The 17,906-nt window shown below is 39.3% G+C and overlaps 1 protein-coding gene across 4 annotated transcripts in view; it reads left to right on the forward strand.

The window, feature by feature from the left end:
- The window catches only part of LOC122787658 (retinoic acid receptor alpha), an 882,458-nt gene that overhangs the window by 824,184 nt on the left and 40,368 nt on the right, over positions 1-17,906 (forward strand). For all 4 annotated transcript variants that reach the window (XM_044054488.1, XM_044054487.1, XM_044054489.1 and 1 more), the window contains exon 4: positions 7,350-7,510. In XM_044054488.1, coding sequence (XP_043910423.1) covers positions 7,350-7,510 — 161 coding nt within the window. The remainder of the gene's footprint in view (positions 1-7,349; positions 7,511-17,906) is intronic.

Genomic DNA, 17,906 nt, shown 5'->3' on the forward strand with positions numbered 1-17,906 from the left:
CACACACACACACACACACACACACACACTCAATACAAAAAGATTGAAGACAGCAGTGCTCAGAGAAATGCAGCACTCTTGGGGGGCAGGAGTAGAAGAATAGGATTTTTCTATTAGCATGTTTTGAGTTTGTTGGGACTAAAAATACTCATTAGAAATGGTCAGTGACGTGTTTTCACAGCTAGGCAGTAGATGTTAATGGTGGTCTTCTATTCAGCCATGCGACTGTGTGGTATGTTGTAATTTTGATCATTATTTTTTTTAACCATTCTTCTTCTTCACCCTGGGGCTACTAGATGTTTAGCCCCTGCAGTACTTTCTCACTGTATTTCCAGATAAGTATATTTTACTGTTTTCCACTAACGACCACTAGGGCTCTTAAAAGTCTAGTCGTGTAACCCAAATGTGACCCAAAAATTGATTTATATGGGGGGTGATTTACCGTCTGCCTTTGTCCATCAGATAACCTAGGCACCAAACCAGGGGTGAATTTCTGATTACCCGTTCATTGGTCCAAGTTGTGTTTAAATAGGGTTATGGAGGAGCTCTGCTTCACATGGATGGGGAGCCTTATCAGAGAATGGAAATTCTTTGAGAAACAGATCTGTGTCTCCAACATGTCCTATTTATGTTGCAAGCAAAATTTAGGTCTTTTGATCTAGTAGTTCTGAGTCTGTTTGTCTTATGGATGTGCAAAAAGTTATAGTTTTGTGCATACCTCTTCTCCTGACATGGGGGAAGGAGTCTTCAGTGCGTCAGCCAGGAGTTTACCTTGATACTGTTTTTTTTTTTTTTTTAAGTGTGTGTGTGTTTTGCTTAGTACATGATTTGCAGTTAACTGTCATTCCCTCCTGGCTGCCCTATTAATCCAATCTTTTCTCCTGGGCATGGGGGGAGAGGATCAGGTGAACAAGGAGTGGGACTGTCATTTCTTTAGAGGAACAATGCTTTTAAGATCTGTCATTTCACTGAGCTTTCTCATTGTTGTTTAAGCCGTTACCATGCACTGGGCTTTGCAATTCACGTTTGCACCTCTGTATGTGATCAAAAGAACTCACCTCACCGCCCCCACCCCCGATAGACAACCACTTCCTTTTGATTCTCATTGTACATTGGTCAGTGTGCCCAGAGTGTATACCCCTTCCCCCAAAGAGAGAGGCAAGCAATTCATGCCTCTTCATAACCTCCACTAGCTCCAGCAGGTTCCTGTGCCATTTGTCAACCATGGGTCACCTTGGTCATGGTTTTATCTAACCGAACTGGTATCTTCCTTGATAGTGTACTGTGGAAAGTACTGCAGAGCAAGCAAGCTTCCTGTGCAGAGATGCTAGACCATCACCTTTGTGACAACCAGCTGCAGTGCCTTATCCAGTGATGTGACATGCAGTGCTGTCATTGTACTACACCAGGTGAACATCTGGTCTGATGGGCAGAACATGCTGTCGTACTAGCCCTGAATTATGTTTAAAGTGTTTTCCCAACTCCCCCATCATTTCATGACCAACACTTGGAGTATCACAAGCAGCACTAGGTCTCACAACCGTCACTTAAGGTCGTTCAGACTATCTGCCAGTTTATCCTTTTCCCTGGCCAGCCCACTTTATGACTCAAGATTGCTTCAAACTCAGTTGCCGAAAGCATGGGCAAGCAGTCACATTGTCTTTGTGTCATTAGGCTGCCAGTGCATTTTGCTTATATCTACTTGGAAGGCTTTACAGAGACGAAGGAGAAATTTGTATATATGTATGTATGCGTGTCTGTGTGTCACTCGAACATAACATGTATGCACTCATATGTGCACACACACAAGGTATGTACTTATTGGTCAGTTTGTTGAGTAATCAAAATTGCTGCATATATGGACATCTCAGAAGGTTAACGTGAACTTATGTAAATGCAGGTAATGTAGATTATACTGGAGCTGCGTTTCAGCACAGAATTGGGGTAGAAGGATTGAGCACTTTGTGTATTTTGTGTGGATCGCTGTTGCAGTCGTGACCGTTGCACCATTCCAGGAAGGAGGAATCAGTCTGTTGTCAGTGGGAGGGTGTAAACCTGTGGAAATCAGGCATGATGTTGGACGTCACCTGTGGTTAAGTTCCCAAAGGACATTACTGCAGCAGTGATCCAATGTTTCTATTTAATGTTATATTAATTTCTTCATATAACTACTACTACTTCTTCCAGAGTTTAGATAATTCCTTGGTAAGTATTGCTGCACTGAGGATTGTTTGAATATTCTAAAACCAGTGGTGCATTGTGTGCATGCCCTGGTGGACACACACTGCAAGTTAGTGAACAGTGTAACCAAAAGGTGAAAATAGCTGCTCCAGTGTTGCCTCTTGGAGCTGACAAACTACTGTAGCAGGCCAACCTGTCTTAGTAAAAGAGGGGAATGTGCAAGTCACAAATGCATGCTACATTTACAAAACGATAGCAGAACAGAGCAGTGCTTAGAAATTTGCTTTATAGACTTAAGACAAGTTCAGAGTAGCTTTTGAAAGCAATGTTAATTTATTTGTGGTCTTCTGAATTCTCTTGTTAGGAGGTAGCTCAGTGATGGAGTGCACCTGAAAATGTCTTGGTTGAATGACAATTTTTAAGGAGAGTACAACTGTGCAGCTGCTGAAAAACTTGGTAAAGACATGACTGCCTTAATAATTCTTCTGTGGGATAGTGGAGGAAGTTGCACTCTTACTTTCCAAGGTCATTTGGTGAAAAAAACATTTACTGTCAGAATTTGGATGATTACAGTTTTGCCTCCATTAAAATCATCCAAACAATTGATTCTGTTCAGGAAATGTTTTACAGAGCTAATGATTCAGGCCTGTAAGCGAACAACTTGTAGGTGGGGGAGTTACTGGAACTGGAAGATTTCTGTTTTCCTGGGAAGAAAAAGGTGCAGATTTCAGTGTGCACATAGCCTGCATTAGAAAAGTCTGTGGCTGCCTTTAGAACTGGGGAATAAACTAGCCATCATTACACAGGTTGTAAGACTTACATTTTTGTTGAAAGTTCTCATGACTTTGACGACACGGCACTGCACGTCATGTTACCTTGACAAACTATAGCAATATCATTTCTGTCACTCTCCTCCCCCATCCAGTTTCCTAGACTTCAGTCTTCCCGCTTCCTGCAGATGTCTGCTTTGGACGATATTATTATTTTGCGGCTTGATTAGATGGTATAAATGGAAAAAGAAAGATTATAATAAGACTAGTGTGGTACATAGAGGGTTAATTTTATGCAGGGCTGATAGTGGGTGTTTTTAAACCAAAATACCAGCTGAGGATTTTGGCAAGATTTTTACATCATAATCAAAGTAATCTGCTTAAGTATTTTTTATACCTCTGAGACTGTAGTTACATCCCCCTCTCTGGATTCTAGCTGTGACTTGTCAACATTATTAACGGTTTCCTATATAAGCACCATACATCAGCTCTGTGTATTTCATTACACTGCCTCATTTAGCAGTCCTTGCACTGAACCATTAGCATCTGTCTTTGGGGGGTATGCAGTGACATTTCATTTTGTTTCAGAGGACTGCAATTTTAGATAAACTCTTTCCAGCTGAATTGAATATTGCAAGAATTGGAAGCTGTAAGCTGAAGTAGCGGTATACAATTATACGCATTCTTTCTCCCTTATCTTTTTCTTTTTATCTGGTTACACTGTAAAGTATAGGCTAATGGCAGAAGCCAGGAAGAAGTATGTATGTCAGAGGTCCTAGGAAAATAGAATGTGGAAGGATTCTGAAATATTAACAGATTTGTTTAACCTGCTATAAAATGCCAAACTTAAGTCTAGCCTTAGGTTTTTGGTTCAGTATCTGTATCCACAAAGCATGTCACCGTTGAGTGTAATGTGCCCGGAACTACCCTTAGATTAATTACAGGAAAATACCATTCTTTTGCTTTATCTGGTAGGAAGAAGTGTGCGTATGTGCTGAATTCTATTTGTATTTCTGTTTATTAATTGTATTGTATTTGGCCTGTGTGTCATGTCATTGCAGTTAGACAGAAGGTCATTCTACTATGCTGTACTTCGTTTGATTGCATTGTCTTTCTACTACATTTTTTGTAATGTCTTTGCCCTTTGGCTCAGGTCATGACCGAAAATGATCCTTGGACCAGCTCTCAGACCCAGATAACAAACTTAACTTTGTAAACAATACTCACAATTTCTGCCTTTCACAGACTGAAAGAGTGTCTGTTGGCTAGTTACAGTAAATGAAACCACACAGCACCCACCTTGTTGGATTTATGAATTGTTTGTTACTAATTCAAATAAATTAATAAAGAAAATTGTAAGCTGATGCTTTCTACGGAATGCTAGACAGCATTTCATACTGTTGCCACTAGAGGCACCATGGCATCTGTTATGTTTTACTTTAGTGATTGATTTTCACTGTACCTGAAAAGTCCATTTCTGTTGCAAACATATGAGGCAGTGCTTGTGTGTTTCCCCCCCTAAATTTTGTTTACCGAACACAGCAGTAATGTCTATGCTGTTATTTGTCACTGTAATTTTATTTGCTTAGTGTGGAAATAAATAAAATACTAATGAGTCTAATGGAGAATGCAGATCCGAAATGAGAATGAATGGTTTGATTAGAAAAAACAGTTCCTGGTGGGACTGTTTGTTTTGCAGTAAGGCTTGATAGTACACTTACTGACCAGTAGAAAGTAAAGTTACAAGTGAGTTAAATGTAAACTATTATACTTCGATAGTGTATGGGTAACCCGTCATGCTTTGTATGCCGGTCAGTTATGATAAGAATTCAACATCATCGCAACCCAGTGTAAATGCACTTTTGTAAATAATTTTCTGCTTTAGTGTTGTAAGGGTCCTCACTAGTTTTTGTTAGTGTCTACTACTAATCTCTGAATTATACTGCTATTTGCTGTTCTTAATTCTTATGTTTTTGAAGTTTCTATTACATTACTTTCTGGAGCATGAGTTGTGGCTGAAAAGACTCATTCTGACCAGCTCATCTACCCAGTTAAAGTCATTAATAAATAAACAAGTAAATAAATAAATGCAAGGCAGTGATTGCTGTTGGGTACCAAGTATATATGTGACATAACATTGGCTCAGTTTAATGCCAAACGGATGTGGTTCCTTTAGACAATAAACACTGGTGGTGTTACACAGGAAGGGTGTCCCTAAACTTTGCTGAGTGTGAAGTGGACACATTTAAAATCTTAATTTTCTTTTCTCAGATTTTTAGCTCCCTAGCCGATTCCCATATCAGTTCTGTATGAGTACTTCTGTTTGTGCACTGCACGTGATTTAAAGTTTTGGGCTTTTCACTTTTTTCTTTTCACTTGTACAGCCATGTAAGTATGGGAATTGAGGGTTGAGAAGTTTCCTTGCCAAAAAAAATGCTTTTTATTGCATGTTTATTATGTTGAAGCTTCTATTCATTTAGTTTTGATAAAAACATGGATGATGCTACAAGAGGCCAAGGAGTGTTATCCTGGTTGAAAAGTACTCCGGGGTGGGGGGAGGTACCCCAGGACAACAGGCATTGCTTTGAATATTACAGGAAATATGAGAGGTACTTCAGAAAGAGAAATGCCTTGCATATTAAGGGAGGTAGAACTGTGTGCAACCAGTAGTGAATATTCATGATGGGTTATTTGTACCTCTTGTGCATTACTATGGCTTTATAGCTTCTGTACGTGTTCTGATCAGCAGAGCCAGTTAGAATACACAGCAGAGACCATTACTATATAACCTATGAAAACTACAATTTATCCACAGGCCCAGTTCTCATGCACACAGTAATAAAGCCATGACTTTGATCCAAGTGACCTGAGTTCATGTAGCTGCTTGGGTGTCGGAGGAGCTGTGCAGGGGAGGAGGGGAATGAGTGGCTGATGCTGGTTATACTCTTCTGGGGCAAACAGAGTTGGTTTCATTCAGCTTCACTTGTCTGATGTGAATGCAGGTTTGCAAGCATCAGAAAGAAGATTGTCAGGGGGTGTGTATAGTAACCATTGCTGTTGCCACACAGCAGGCCCTCATGATGACATGAGCATGCATGCTACCCAACGGGGCTGGGATTAAGGGATAAAATAATACCCTCAATACTTCTGGCTAAATTAAGTGGTCAGGGTGAGGAAGACCATAATTTTTCATGTACACAGACTTGCTGGTGGTCTCTAAAGATCAAGAGATAGATAATGCAGTCTTTATTTATTTATTTTAGTTTGTTGATGGGGTGTATGAGCTGGTCCAAAGACCCTTTTCAGTCTTTTCCCAGGTCATATGGCAAATACAAGACATAAACATAAACCCTAGTACTAATTAAGCAAGACAGTAATGTGTAGTGCATGCCATCTTCAGTAGCTGTGGCTATGTTAATAAGGGTTAGTAGCAGTAATACTTAAAGCAAGATACTAGCGTAACTAAAGTAAACACTAGACAGCTGTTGTCTATATTTTATACTATTATCAATCACTATAGCTATTTAATGGAGCAAGTAGACACAAATAAGTGAGTTTGTTACATTTATTGCCATGCAGAGCTATTTTCATATTTGTGGAAAAAGTTATAAATTCTGAAAAAATAATCTCTTCATTGCCCTAAGCAGCAGGGAGGTGGAGGAAGCAGTGAAATCACAAACCAAGAAAAAAAAAGAAGGATATATAAAAAGGAAGTATATTGACCTTGAGACTACTTCCACAAGCTCTAGGGGGTCTGAAGATCTGCCATTCCTAAAATTTCTTGTTGTTAAGGGAACGTATGCATTAGGCCCTCTAGATCTTTACAGTCTGAGAGCATGGAGCATTGTTATATTCACACTAGTAGCCTTATGGCAGAGGCCGCTCTACATTTTAGAACGTTTGTCAGAACAAAGTCTTGGGCTACTGGAGAATTACAGTTCTGCTCTAGGGATATCCGTGAAACTCTGGAAGTCAGCCTAGAAAGTAAACATCTGGCTGTAACTGATTCCATGGATAAGGAATTGTACCAGTGGTCCTCATACTTTGATCATTGTTACTGTGAGTGCCTGCCCACAGGTTTACTTTTATATACGTATTTCACAAAACATTTCGACTATTGAGGAAGAGCACATGAAGAACACAGAACTGATAGGAAGCAAACATTTATGTGCATGGGGCATTAGTGCATGTTTCAATGCTGCGTAGAAACAAAGCAGGTTTTTAAGTGATCCATCACATTTATGAAACTTAGAAAAAACTCTGGTATGAAAAAGTTGTTTCTTTAAGCATTTGGATGACTTACTGGTTATATTTGTGCCTATTACTTTCTGTTAGCTAAATACATTTTCTACTTTGCACGGTTTTTATTTATTTGTTTATTTATTTATTTAAATCCAGCTGTGCGAAATGATAGGAATAAAAAGAAAAAAGACATGCCAAAGCAAGAGTGTTCGGAGAGCTACACCATCACACCAGAGGTGGAAGATGTAATTGAGAAGGTGCGCAAAGCACATCAGGATACTTTCCCTGCCCTCTGCCAGCTTGGGAAATACACTACAGTAAGTACAGGTTTTGAGGAACTAAAATCAAGAACCTAAAGTATTCTAATATTTCTGGGCAGTAGAAGGTATGGTCCTTGATGTGCAAATCAAATGCATAAATATCATGTCTTATTCAACGAGAGTGTTTCCTGGTCTGGTGACCCCACTTTCCTCCTTTTTGTTTTATTAGCTTGCTGTGCTATTTTGATAGAGTGGCAGACTAACTGAAACTCTGTATGTGGAATACATTGGACATTGTAGATTGAATCAGTTGTTCTAAATCAAGTCCTTGGATTCACACCTAATGTAACTGAAGAAATGCTTTCCTTTTGGAGGAATGCAACAAGTCAGTCTCACCAAATTATATATCTGCCTATAGTTAGATGTAGATACATTTGCACATACATATTTGGATCTGTCCTTTGATCGAGTAGCTCATCTTACCGAATCACGTCATGGGGCACAGCTGACTGAAAACTCATTTGACTGAATCATAAAAGAGAGACAAAGGACTACACAACAAATGTACCATAAAAATGTTTTTTTTGCAGGTGACAAATCCCATCTGAAGCCCTCAAGTGGGGACCTCATCCCCACTCCCCCTTACAAACATATGAGCTTCTCAATCACACAGTCATGAAGAAAAGAAAAAATACCACACAGTGAATCAGTACTGGGGCTAAAATTAAACATCTATAGATCTGGAAGAACAGCATCACATTGGCCACTGCCAATCTACACACAGATTCACTTCTCTAACAACAGTTATGACCAGAATGACACCTTTGCATACTGTTTGTAGAAGTTTACACTTAGCTCTCAAATGAGTATTCATGCAAATTGTACAGCCCCATATTCAAATTATTAAGTAATAAATATATAAACTGCAAATTGACCATAAACTTGCACAGAAATAAATTCTGTAACAGAGTAGGTAGCTCAAAAAGGCTACAGAAATAAGCATGGATTGCTGTAGTCAACACTCACTGTGAAATATGTAGATATACACTGAGGAAAATGAAATCAGGTAGTGTTAGACCCACACAAAGTTCGAGCAGATATGAGCAGGATATTTGGTGCATTTGGAAAAAATAAACGTTCTGGTGCCATTGTATAAGAACAAAGAATATATTCTCAGCTCTGATCAGTGCAGAGGTATCATACTCCTGTCACACTGCATGAAAGTGCTGCAGAGGATGACTGATGAATAAACAGAACAGTTGAAAGTCAGATGGGATATGAGCAGTTTGGATTCAGATCACAATGCAGTACAACTGACCTGATGTTTGGAATGAGACAGATAGTGGAGAAGAAGCTGGGGATGAGGAAAGAGTCCAACTGGACATTCCTATGCTCAGAGAAAGCATATGACTAGGTGCAGAAAGGCTGATATAGGCAGTCCTGTGATGGTCTAAAGTCCTGGAAACACTGGTACAATTATCAGTACAGGCTCTGTACAAGTATTCAGTGAGATACAGATGCACAATGTTTTTCTTACAGTGGGTTCCCAGTGGGAGTGAAGTATACGTCAGGGTTCATCTCTAAGGCCACTCCTTTTCTTACAGGTGATGTACAAGTTAGAGGGGACAGAACAACAAAAGTGCTGTATGTAGACACTGTGGCAGTACAAGCAAGCAACAACAGGAACTTTAGCAAATAACAGAGGAAGGGAATGCAAAACTGCAAGCACACTGGATGAAATGTAACACAGAGAAGACAGTGGCCATAGCAGCAAATGGGGAAAAAATCAGAAGATGCTGAAAATTGAGATAGAAGGAAAAATAGTCAATCAGGTTAACAGGTTCACATGTATGGGAGGTGTAGTTGAGGAGAAGAAAATTCTGAATGAGGAGGTTGAAACTTAATCTGAGGTGCTTCAGCCAATTGGTCTGATTGTCACAGATGTTCAGTTGGTAACAGTAACAAAATACAAATGATTTTTTTTCTACCCACCGCCTGCCAACAATCAAGTTCTGTGCTATCAGTCTGTTCTGTACTACCCCGTAGGTGAGACAGTCTTGGGAACTATCATTTAGGCAGGCATCAGGAGGTCTTTGGCCCTTTCAGTCACCTACGTATACTCGTAGAATCCAAGGGGTGGTGTGCAGTGAGCCTTATGATTGCTGTTGAAACCTCTGTTGTGCAACATAGTCATATTCCTGCCCTACCCCATTTTAGAGACCACCTCCGTATGATGGACCCTTGGTCTATACCAGTGAATTTTACTACAGAACATGTGCCTGGACACACACTGCCTGAGCCACCCCTCGTGGAGAGGTAGACAGGCTTAGGCCTTATCATTCCTCTTGTCCTTCACACCAGCTCAACTTGTGCCAGAGCCTCCAGTTAAGCTGGAATCGCTGTCAGGGCTTTATCCTATCGTACCAGTCTAGTTGGCAAGAAAATGTAACTGAATGATAAGTAAGCGAGTGGCTTATTAATATGGGCAAAGAACATCAGGATGGAATGGTAATATGTACTTTATCCAAAATCTGCATGGAACAAACAGTAATAATTAAATAATGCATTATGTAAAGTAATACACTTTTTATCTTAGGAGAAATCAAGTTCTTTAAACTCATGTAATGTGCTTGCTAGTGTAAAATAACTGTCCTGTTTTTGAGCCTGTAGAATTAACTTTTCATCCCATAAAGATAATCTGTATTAAAATTCTGTTAGACAAGGTTTGACTGGCTTTCCATCTAGGAATTGTCCCATGCCTTCTGTGTCTTGCCTGCTAAGATCGGCTTTGGCTAACATATATCAGAAAATGGATGAATAGTTTAATGTGTTACTAGATAAAAGTTATATTGCAAGCATTTATTTTAATGTTGGAAACTCATGTGCAAGTTTATCTGGGTACTCTGAAATTGCAGAAGTAGAATTATAAATATTATTTGTAAAGTTAATTTACTTTTCTGAAACAAATTAACCAAAAATAAAAATAAATAAGTTGTAAGTAAATGGTGCCAGAACAGACTTTAGGTTATTCATGTCTGTTTTGTCCTGGAAGCAGTTAATACTAAACCAGCTATATAAAATTAAAAGATTTCCAACTACCTGGATGTCCATGAGCCTTTTATTTACGTGTGTACTCAACTGCATTGACAGCCTACAATGTCTATACATTCTTCGTCTTCTGCTAGACTGAAATGCCTCCTAGGATATCCCAGTCTAGTAACATTTTGATCATGTTCCCTGAGCTTGTTGAGATGTGGTTCATTCATCAAGTGCTATAGAATGAAGTGAGGCTATAGAAGGAAGTGATTAGTAATAATAACAGGCAAATAATGGGAAAAGTGTTAAGGGTACTGCTCATACGTATTTACTAGGCTATTAGTCTGTGAGGATCTTTAGAAGCCCAGTCATACATTCCCATGAAGTTTTTTTAGTCTTTATATTTTAAGCATGAATAACCGAGAGACAAGCACATTTGCAGTTGTAAGGAGCTGTTGTTTCACTGAAACAGTAGTGAATAACTGGGCTGAGTTTAATTAAACTGATAGTTGAACAGCTAACTGTATGTAGATTTAGAACTAATGGGATAGATTATATTCTTCACTTAAAACTGGAAAACATCAGTAAAAGTACAGAATTAGCTCAACTTTCATGAGCGCACTGAATTTTTTGAACCTCTTCACTGGTGGCTTTAATGTAATGTAAAGTAAAAGCTGTTGCCAGTACAATTTATGAGGTTTAATAATAGTACATTCATGCAGGCAGTTATTTCATTCCCAAGATGTGATTTTTTTTTTTGTTATAAAGGTAGAGGCAGTAGTGTTATGCAACAAATGTTACTGAGGTATGGGTAAGATGGTGGCCATATGGGGTGTGAGTGCCCTCTTGTGGTCACAATTGTTCATTTCTGATTGTCAATTTCAGTAACCCTGGCAGTGTCTTTTTAGAAAGCATGCATTGTGCTTGCTTGAAAAGTATCTGAGTCTTCTGAAGTGCTCTACTGAGGTAATCATTAACACATTTGAGTTATCTGATGCTTATACAAACTGACAGTAACAGTTAAATGGCCTGCTAGTATAGTTTAAATGTCAGAGAAAACCTGTGAATTATATTCAGTCTTTCTTTTGAGGCTGGTTGCAACATTCAATTACTTTACATCATGTTATATGCCTTGTGGTTGTAAACAAAACACTCCCCATTGCATTCATTTTTGAAATAAGGTACTGTTACCTAATGGACTTTTTTCTGGTTACCAAAAGTAAGTAATTGGAGAGGGGGAATAGGGTACATCAAACAATCGGAGTGTGATATTGCTCAATACCCCACCACCACCCCACATTGTCCTTGGTGAGTGTAGTAAACAGGCAGTAGTGAGTAGCTGCTGGGATTTTGACTGTCTGGGTGAGGTGTGGGGGTCAAACTTAAAATAAATTAAAAACAGGTAATTCTGATTCCATACAACTATAATTGTAGTGTAACAAGTTTCCTCATTGCACTCCTACTAAAAACATTGCAGAATATTAATCAATGTTGATTTGATAGTCACTGAAAATGTATGTATTTGGTGTGGTGTTTGCAGTAGGGTGCTCTCTACAACTGTACTTTACTTCCCCACTTGTAAAAAGGCTTTTTAGTGACTTGCTTTATAGTGTGGATGCATTTCATAAGAAAATTCACTATTTCTGATTTTTTTTCTTACCGAGGATCGCTTGTCTGTGACTAATAAAGGTTTGTTGCTTTGGAACACTACCTGGGTTTCATGATTTTTGGAAATTGCTGTGACTGAACCCATCAACGAAGTTTTAAGACCACTAGTTTCTTTGTTTTTTACTTTTAAGATTTTGGGGATCTATTTTAATGAGGTGACAGTTTAAATGTCGGCAGTCCTAATATTATCCAGAATAGTTCTTGAATAATTTACAAGTTCTTGTTACTTAATATGGTGCAGTAGTGAATTCTAAATAAAGTTAATGGTACATTTAAAGATCGTGTGCTAGTTGGCAAAACTAAATGCAAAGTTTGCATTCCATTCCACCATTATAGTAAAACTTATTGGTGGTAAGCAGCTGTTCCATTTCTGTTTTTTTAGGTAAAATAACAATTTTACCTGAAAAATAAAACTTGAAAGAAATGCACCATTACAGCCAGTGCTGTTGGCTTCCTACTCCACTGCTGTGATGGGAGTAATTTAATGATATCCTGTGCGGTGCAGAAGTTGTATGTCTCCGGTTCTGGATTAAAAAAAAAGTGGGAGAGAGAGAGTGAATTTAATAATTTTTCTGTTCCCTTAATGAAGCAAGTAAAAATAAAATGCAGGGGAAATGGAAATGTAGGGGTCAGTGTCCATTTTTGTTTTCTTTGTCATGGTTATGCTTATTGTTGCTAAGGGAGTTCCAGTAGCAAGCAAGTAAAAACACAAATGCTAATGCCGGACTCCCAGGTCACAGTAATATTCTGATGTTTGAGTTTGCCACATATATATTTGTCACATACTGTAATTGTTTTGTTTCAGCTGTAAGCATACCAGACCTCATGTTGTCACAGTGTCAAGCAAGAGGACTTTGGCACAAGAGGTGCAGTCAAAGGCTAAGCTAAATCTAAGGATTTTACAGAAGAAATATTTTTTACTTGCTGGCACGTGGTTTAGCAGCTTTTTCAAATTATAAACAATGTCAGTAAATGCATAAGGACAGTGTCAGCACAACAGTTTGGCTAGCTAAGGGTTTTTCATTGCACATGATCTAAAAAAAAAGGGTGCAAGCAAATGTATGGACAAGGCTACAGTCACCTGACAGTACCTAGAACAGAATTTTAAGACAGTACTCTGAAAAACTCATTTGAAAATGTATGTCAGCGTAATTGTACAGCTGCTAGTGCTTTACAGCAGCTTTTTTGATGAAATCAGATATGCCATTTTATGAGAGAAAGATGCTTTGCATTTAAACTAATGTCTGGAGTTTGGCCGTGGTGGTGCAGCGGTTAGCGTTGTCACCTCACAAGAGGTTCTCCGGTTCGATTCTCAGCTAGAGCGTCTTCTGTGCGGAGTCGGTCTTTTCTGCGGTTGAGTGAGTTTTAAAGAGTGTGTGTGTGTGTGTGTGTGTGTGTGTGTGTGTGTGTGTGTGTGCATGTGCCTTCTGTGGAGTTTGGGCACCAGGCTGGCAACATGGCACTGTAAAAACTCTGCTGCCAGCCAGTCTGCGGACCATTGTGATCTGCTATGGTGACCCTAATGGGAGAAGCTGAAAGACATTGCACTGCAATCATTTAGAATGTTGAGTTTATCCTTAATGTGTTAAGGTAGGGCATTTGAAGCATAATATAGTAAAATCACAGTTAGTACGGTAAGATTAATGAATGTTAACACAGTTAGAAATATGTCCTAAATCAGATGCTTGTTAGGGTACTGAGCTGGCTTAGAGAAGAGGAAATTAATCGGTGTTAAGGTGAATAGGTCTTCTTTTGAGGCCAGAGATTTGGTATGCCCTTTCCTTTGTGACAGGTTTTATTTTTTATAAGGTTGGAAAGTGTTTTATAGCAGTATGTTGTAATTTTTGTGCTGCAGTCTCCTGAATCCGATTGGAATTTGCAAAGTAACATAAATCTTTGTATATCTACCTAGTCCAGTGATGGTGAACCTGTGACATGCATTTCAAAGGTGACACACGCTAGTATGTTTTGGGACACGCCGGCAAACACCAACACCTGAGTTACCAAAGACACTGCTTCTGCATTCGTTCCTCATGTGAAGTGCACTGACAAACCAAACCCAAAATGTTCACCATCACTGACTAGTCTGACCATCGTGTCTGCCTACCTGCCTGCAGTCCTTACGTGTAATTATTCAGGCGTCATCACTAAACACATCTGTATTCCATTACATGGAACACCCCTTTTGGGGTGTAATATTTCATGTTATTGCCATTGGGTTAGAAGATGTATACCAAAATTAAATGTTAAAACTGAGGGAACCGGTGTTAAAACTGCAAGTCATTTTTGCATTGCAAACTCCCACAATCTTTGGATGGCTAATTATTCTTTCCTGATGGTCTGTGTCCAGAACCATATTGCCATTTTGAAAAAAATGTGTGGTTCTCTGTTATGACCTTGTGGGATACATTTTTGGTATATCTCCATCTTCCCTGACCAGGAGGAGTTAGTTTCCAGTGGAGAGAACTGTTGCATATTATGAGTTTTTAATGTTGGGCTATTTTTAGCCACTCTGGTCTTCTAAAAGTCATTAGATGTTGTGGCTCTGTGGATGTCCAAAAGGGAATTTTTCATTTTCTTGGATAATGAACTGCTAACAACACATTATAAGAAAAAACTGGATTTCCATTTGGCTTCATCTGCTGTCATCATGTACTTGTTGGGAGGGTCACTTTCCAGAGCCAAATTTATCCAGTGCACTAGTTGAAGTTGCTGAGATCCAAAATAGGACAGAAAATTTCCAGCCCCTTCAAGACCAGGAAAAGATGGGAGGAGAACCCAGTCTGTTCTGAATACAAGAGGGTATCTGTAGCTACTTTCAGTAGTGGAGTCTACACCTGTCCTAAGAGATCTTCTGAGATGGACTGCTTTCTTGTTGGGGAGGTTTCAGATGAAGGGCCATAAGCCCCAAGAATGCCTGTGAGTGACCACATTTAGAATCCCACTGATCTTTGACCATAGTTTTCCATGATGGGCCAAACTCTGACAAGTGCTGAAAACAGAGTATGAGGACTACCACTACGAGGCGCAATCCTTGTTATGGCCCCTTTTCTTTTACTTAATTACCCAGGGGCCTGGATGTTTTTTTCTGGAAGGGAGACTCATCAATTCTTTGAGCAGGTTACCGATGTTAGGAATTTTAAAGGAAATTTAATGAACAGCCACACTTCCCCACCCCTTTTCCTCATCTAGGAGTTTCCACTTTCTGTAATAACTGCATTTAGCCTAACATAAAGCACTGATTACCTCTTAATTTATCTATTTTCCATCTTAGGCAGCAGGAAAATGCATTCCATTATGTTTTTTTTTCATCTGGAGTCTTGATTTACTTTTGTATCAGCCTGCATGATATATGTAGGTCACTAGTCCAGATGGGATACTTAATTGTTCATGATAATTTTCATAAACATGCCTGCTTAGCATGCATGAACTGTCTGCCTTATTTTGATGTTTAGGAGAATAAGAAGCAATTTTATACCTTCGTGATGGATGATGCTAAGAATTTAGAGAGATCAAAATATAAACGTATTTGCTGGGTTTTTTTTGTGTCTGGGTGAAGTTTTCCTTCAACTTCTAGTTTCAGAGCCTCACCAAGGACTGCTGCCTTCATTATGTCTGCCTGCTTGGACTGTTGGCAACATGCATTTTAGTCTTTCTCCTGGTGTGGTTGCAGGTGAAGTGGAAGTCCTATGCATAGCTTCAAATTAATGAGATTTCTTCCCTTAGGGTCACTTACCTTGTTGAAGGACTGTTAAAATACCCCTTAATGGTCTCTTGCTGGAAACCTCCATCCCTTTTTTACAGAGATTAGAACTGACATGGCATATTACCTGCCGTCATTCAATGGTAGTCTGAAGGACTCGATTCCTTTCCTCTGGTGCTTTCCTAGTGAGGACAAACAAGAAATATGCTCCACTGATAAATGTGCCTTGGAAAGGAAGTTTTTAGTTAATACCACTGTGCTGTAAACTAATCATAATGGTCTGGTTCATGGGCTTTAGAGAGTCTTCCATTGGTCTGTTGAGCAAACATGTCTCAGCTTTCTACAGTTGTAGCATGAATCCAGAGCCAGTGGAGGAGATTTTTAACAGTTACTTGGGCTAGACCTGTTTATTTCAGCAACAGATACCCAGCTTGTGCCTTTCTGTTTCATTACAGTGATAGTAGTCCTAGGTATTGGATGTTGTTTTTTCCCATTCGAGTCAGAAAATCTAACCACAAGGACCTTTCTTGATGGGGCTTATTGTCCAGCTCGTTTTTTTCACTAGCTACAGTTTAGCAAGTTTTGTAAGAAAATTCCACGCTTATGCATGCGCTTGTTTGGTGTTGGCATATGCTGTGGGATCAAGCACGGAATACACAAGTATGTTTGCATAGTGCACAGTTTATAGAGCATGACCACAGCTATCAGCAGTAAATGTCCTGCAGTCACTTGGCTAGACATAAGCCACCTAAATGTCAGTGTTGCCTTCGTTTCACCAGGTACGATGCATATTGGCATTCCAGATTTGTGTTAAGGAAATCACTGTTGTAAGTGCTGGTAGTACAATCCTCTCATTTGCAGTAGAAGAGAAAAAAATCTTGTAGCTACCTTCTTACCATAAATGACCGAGGTGGTTCAGCGCTGCTTAGTTGAGAATTAGTAGAAGGGTCCACCATTCAGCTCAAGGAATCTGTGAGAATGCTGTCACATGAAGTGAGGTTCACAGGGTAGGTCATGCTGTCCTAGAAGTAAATCTTTTTTCAGATATCCTCCTAGGGCCTTCAGGTGTTGAGCTGCTCTTTAATTAGAGATGATTTGAACCTATACTAGCCCACCATATTGGTAAGTAATTACTAGCCTGGAAAAGGTGTAGCTCCATCTCCCAGTCTGGCAACTGTGATCCAACTCAAGGCTGTTTGGTTGAAGCCTGACAATAAGTGGTCTTTTCCAGGAAAGTGACCTCTTTAGTCACCCATTCTGGGTCAGAAATACTCAAGGCTGAGGTGTCTACTTGTTGTATTTTTTTCAAGCCAAGCAAAGTCTCTCAGCTGCATTTGAAGGGGGGGCCTCTTAGAAATGTTTGCAATGTAGTTAGAGCTTGTTTTGTGAGTGCGGTATTAGATGGTTTGTTTACCATTTGTTAACTGGCTTTCATGACTAGTTTGTGGCACTCTTCAGTCTTGTCAAAACCCACTTGAATACTAATGATGCCATGGCTGCACTTTTTCTCATCTGTATAAAGTATTTGATACTGTGAACCATCCTTTGCTTTTTAGTAGACAAAAAATGTATGTCCCCTTAGGAAATGAGGAATATTAATTTCAGACTTGTTTTGAAGGCTATGTAAAGTAAAATGAAATGTCAGGAAGCAGTATGTATCAGAGACCATCTTGAAAGGTGTGTTATTAAGCTTTATCTCTGAAGCATTGCAATTTTCTTTTTTATGTCAACAGTACGTGCACTAAGACCGAACTGACACTACACCCCGGACTCGGAGCCAGTTGTATGAGTGTCTGTTTAATTTCTGCAGAATGTAACCTTCAGCAGTCTCCTGTCACTGCAGACATTGCTAAAAAAACTCTGGCTGGGCAAGATAAAGTTAGTCACCTTTGGACTCATTTTTGCAACAAACTGCTAATGAATTCTTACGTATCGGAGTAGAAACTGCTGTTAGTGTTTCTGTTACTTGCTTTACTAAATGTATTGGAATATCTTGATCATATATAGGTACGTCATAAGTTTGGGAAAAGTTCAAAGACCATCAAA

This window comes from Protopterus annectens, chromosome 13.part0, assembly GCF_019279795.1.
Source record: "Protopterus annectens isolate FY-2018-M chromosome 13.part0, PAN1.0, whole genome shotgun sequence".
Taxonomy (NCBI): Eukaryota; Metazoa; Chordata; order Ceratodontiformes; family Protopteridae; genus Protopterus; species Protopterus annectens.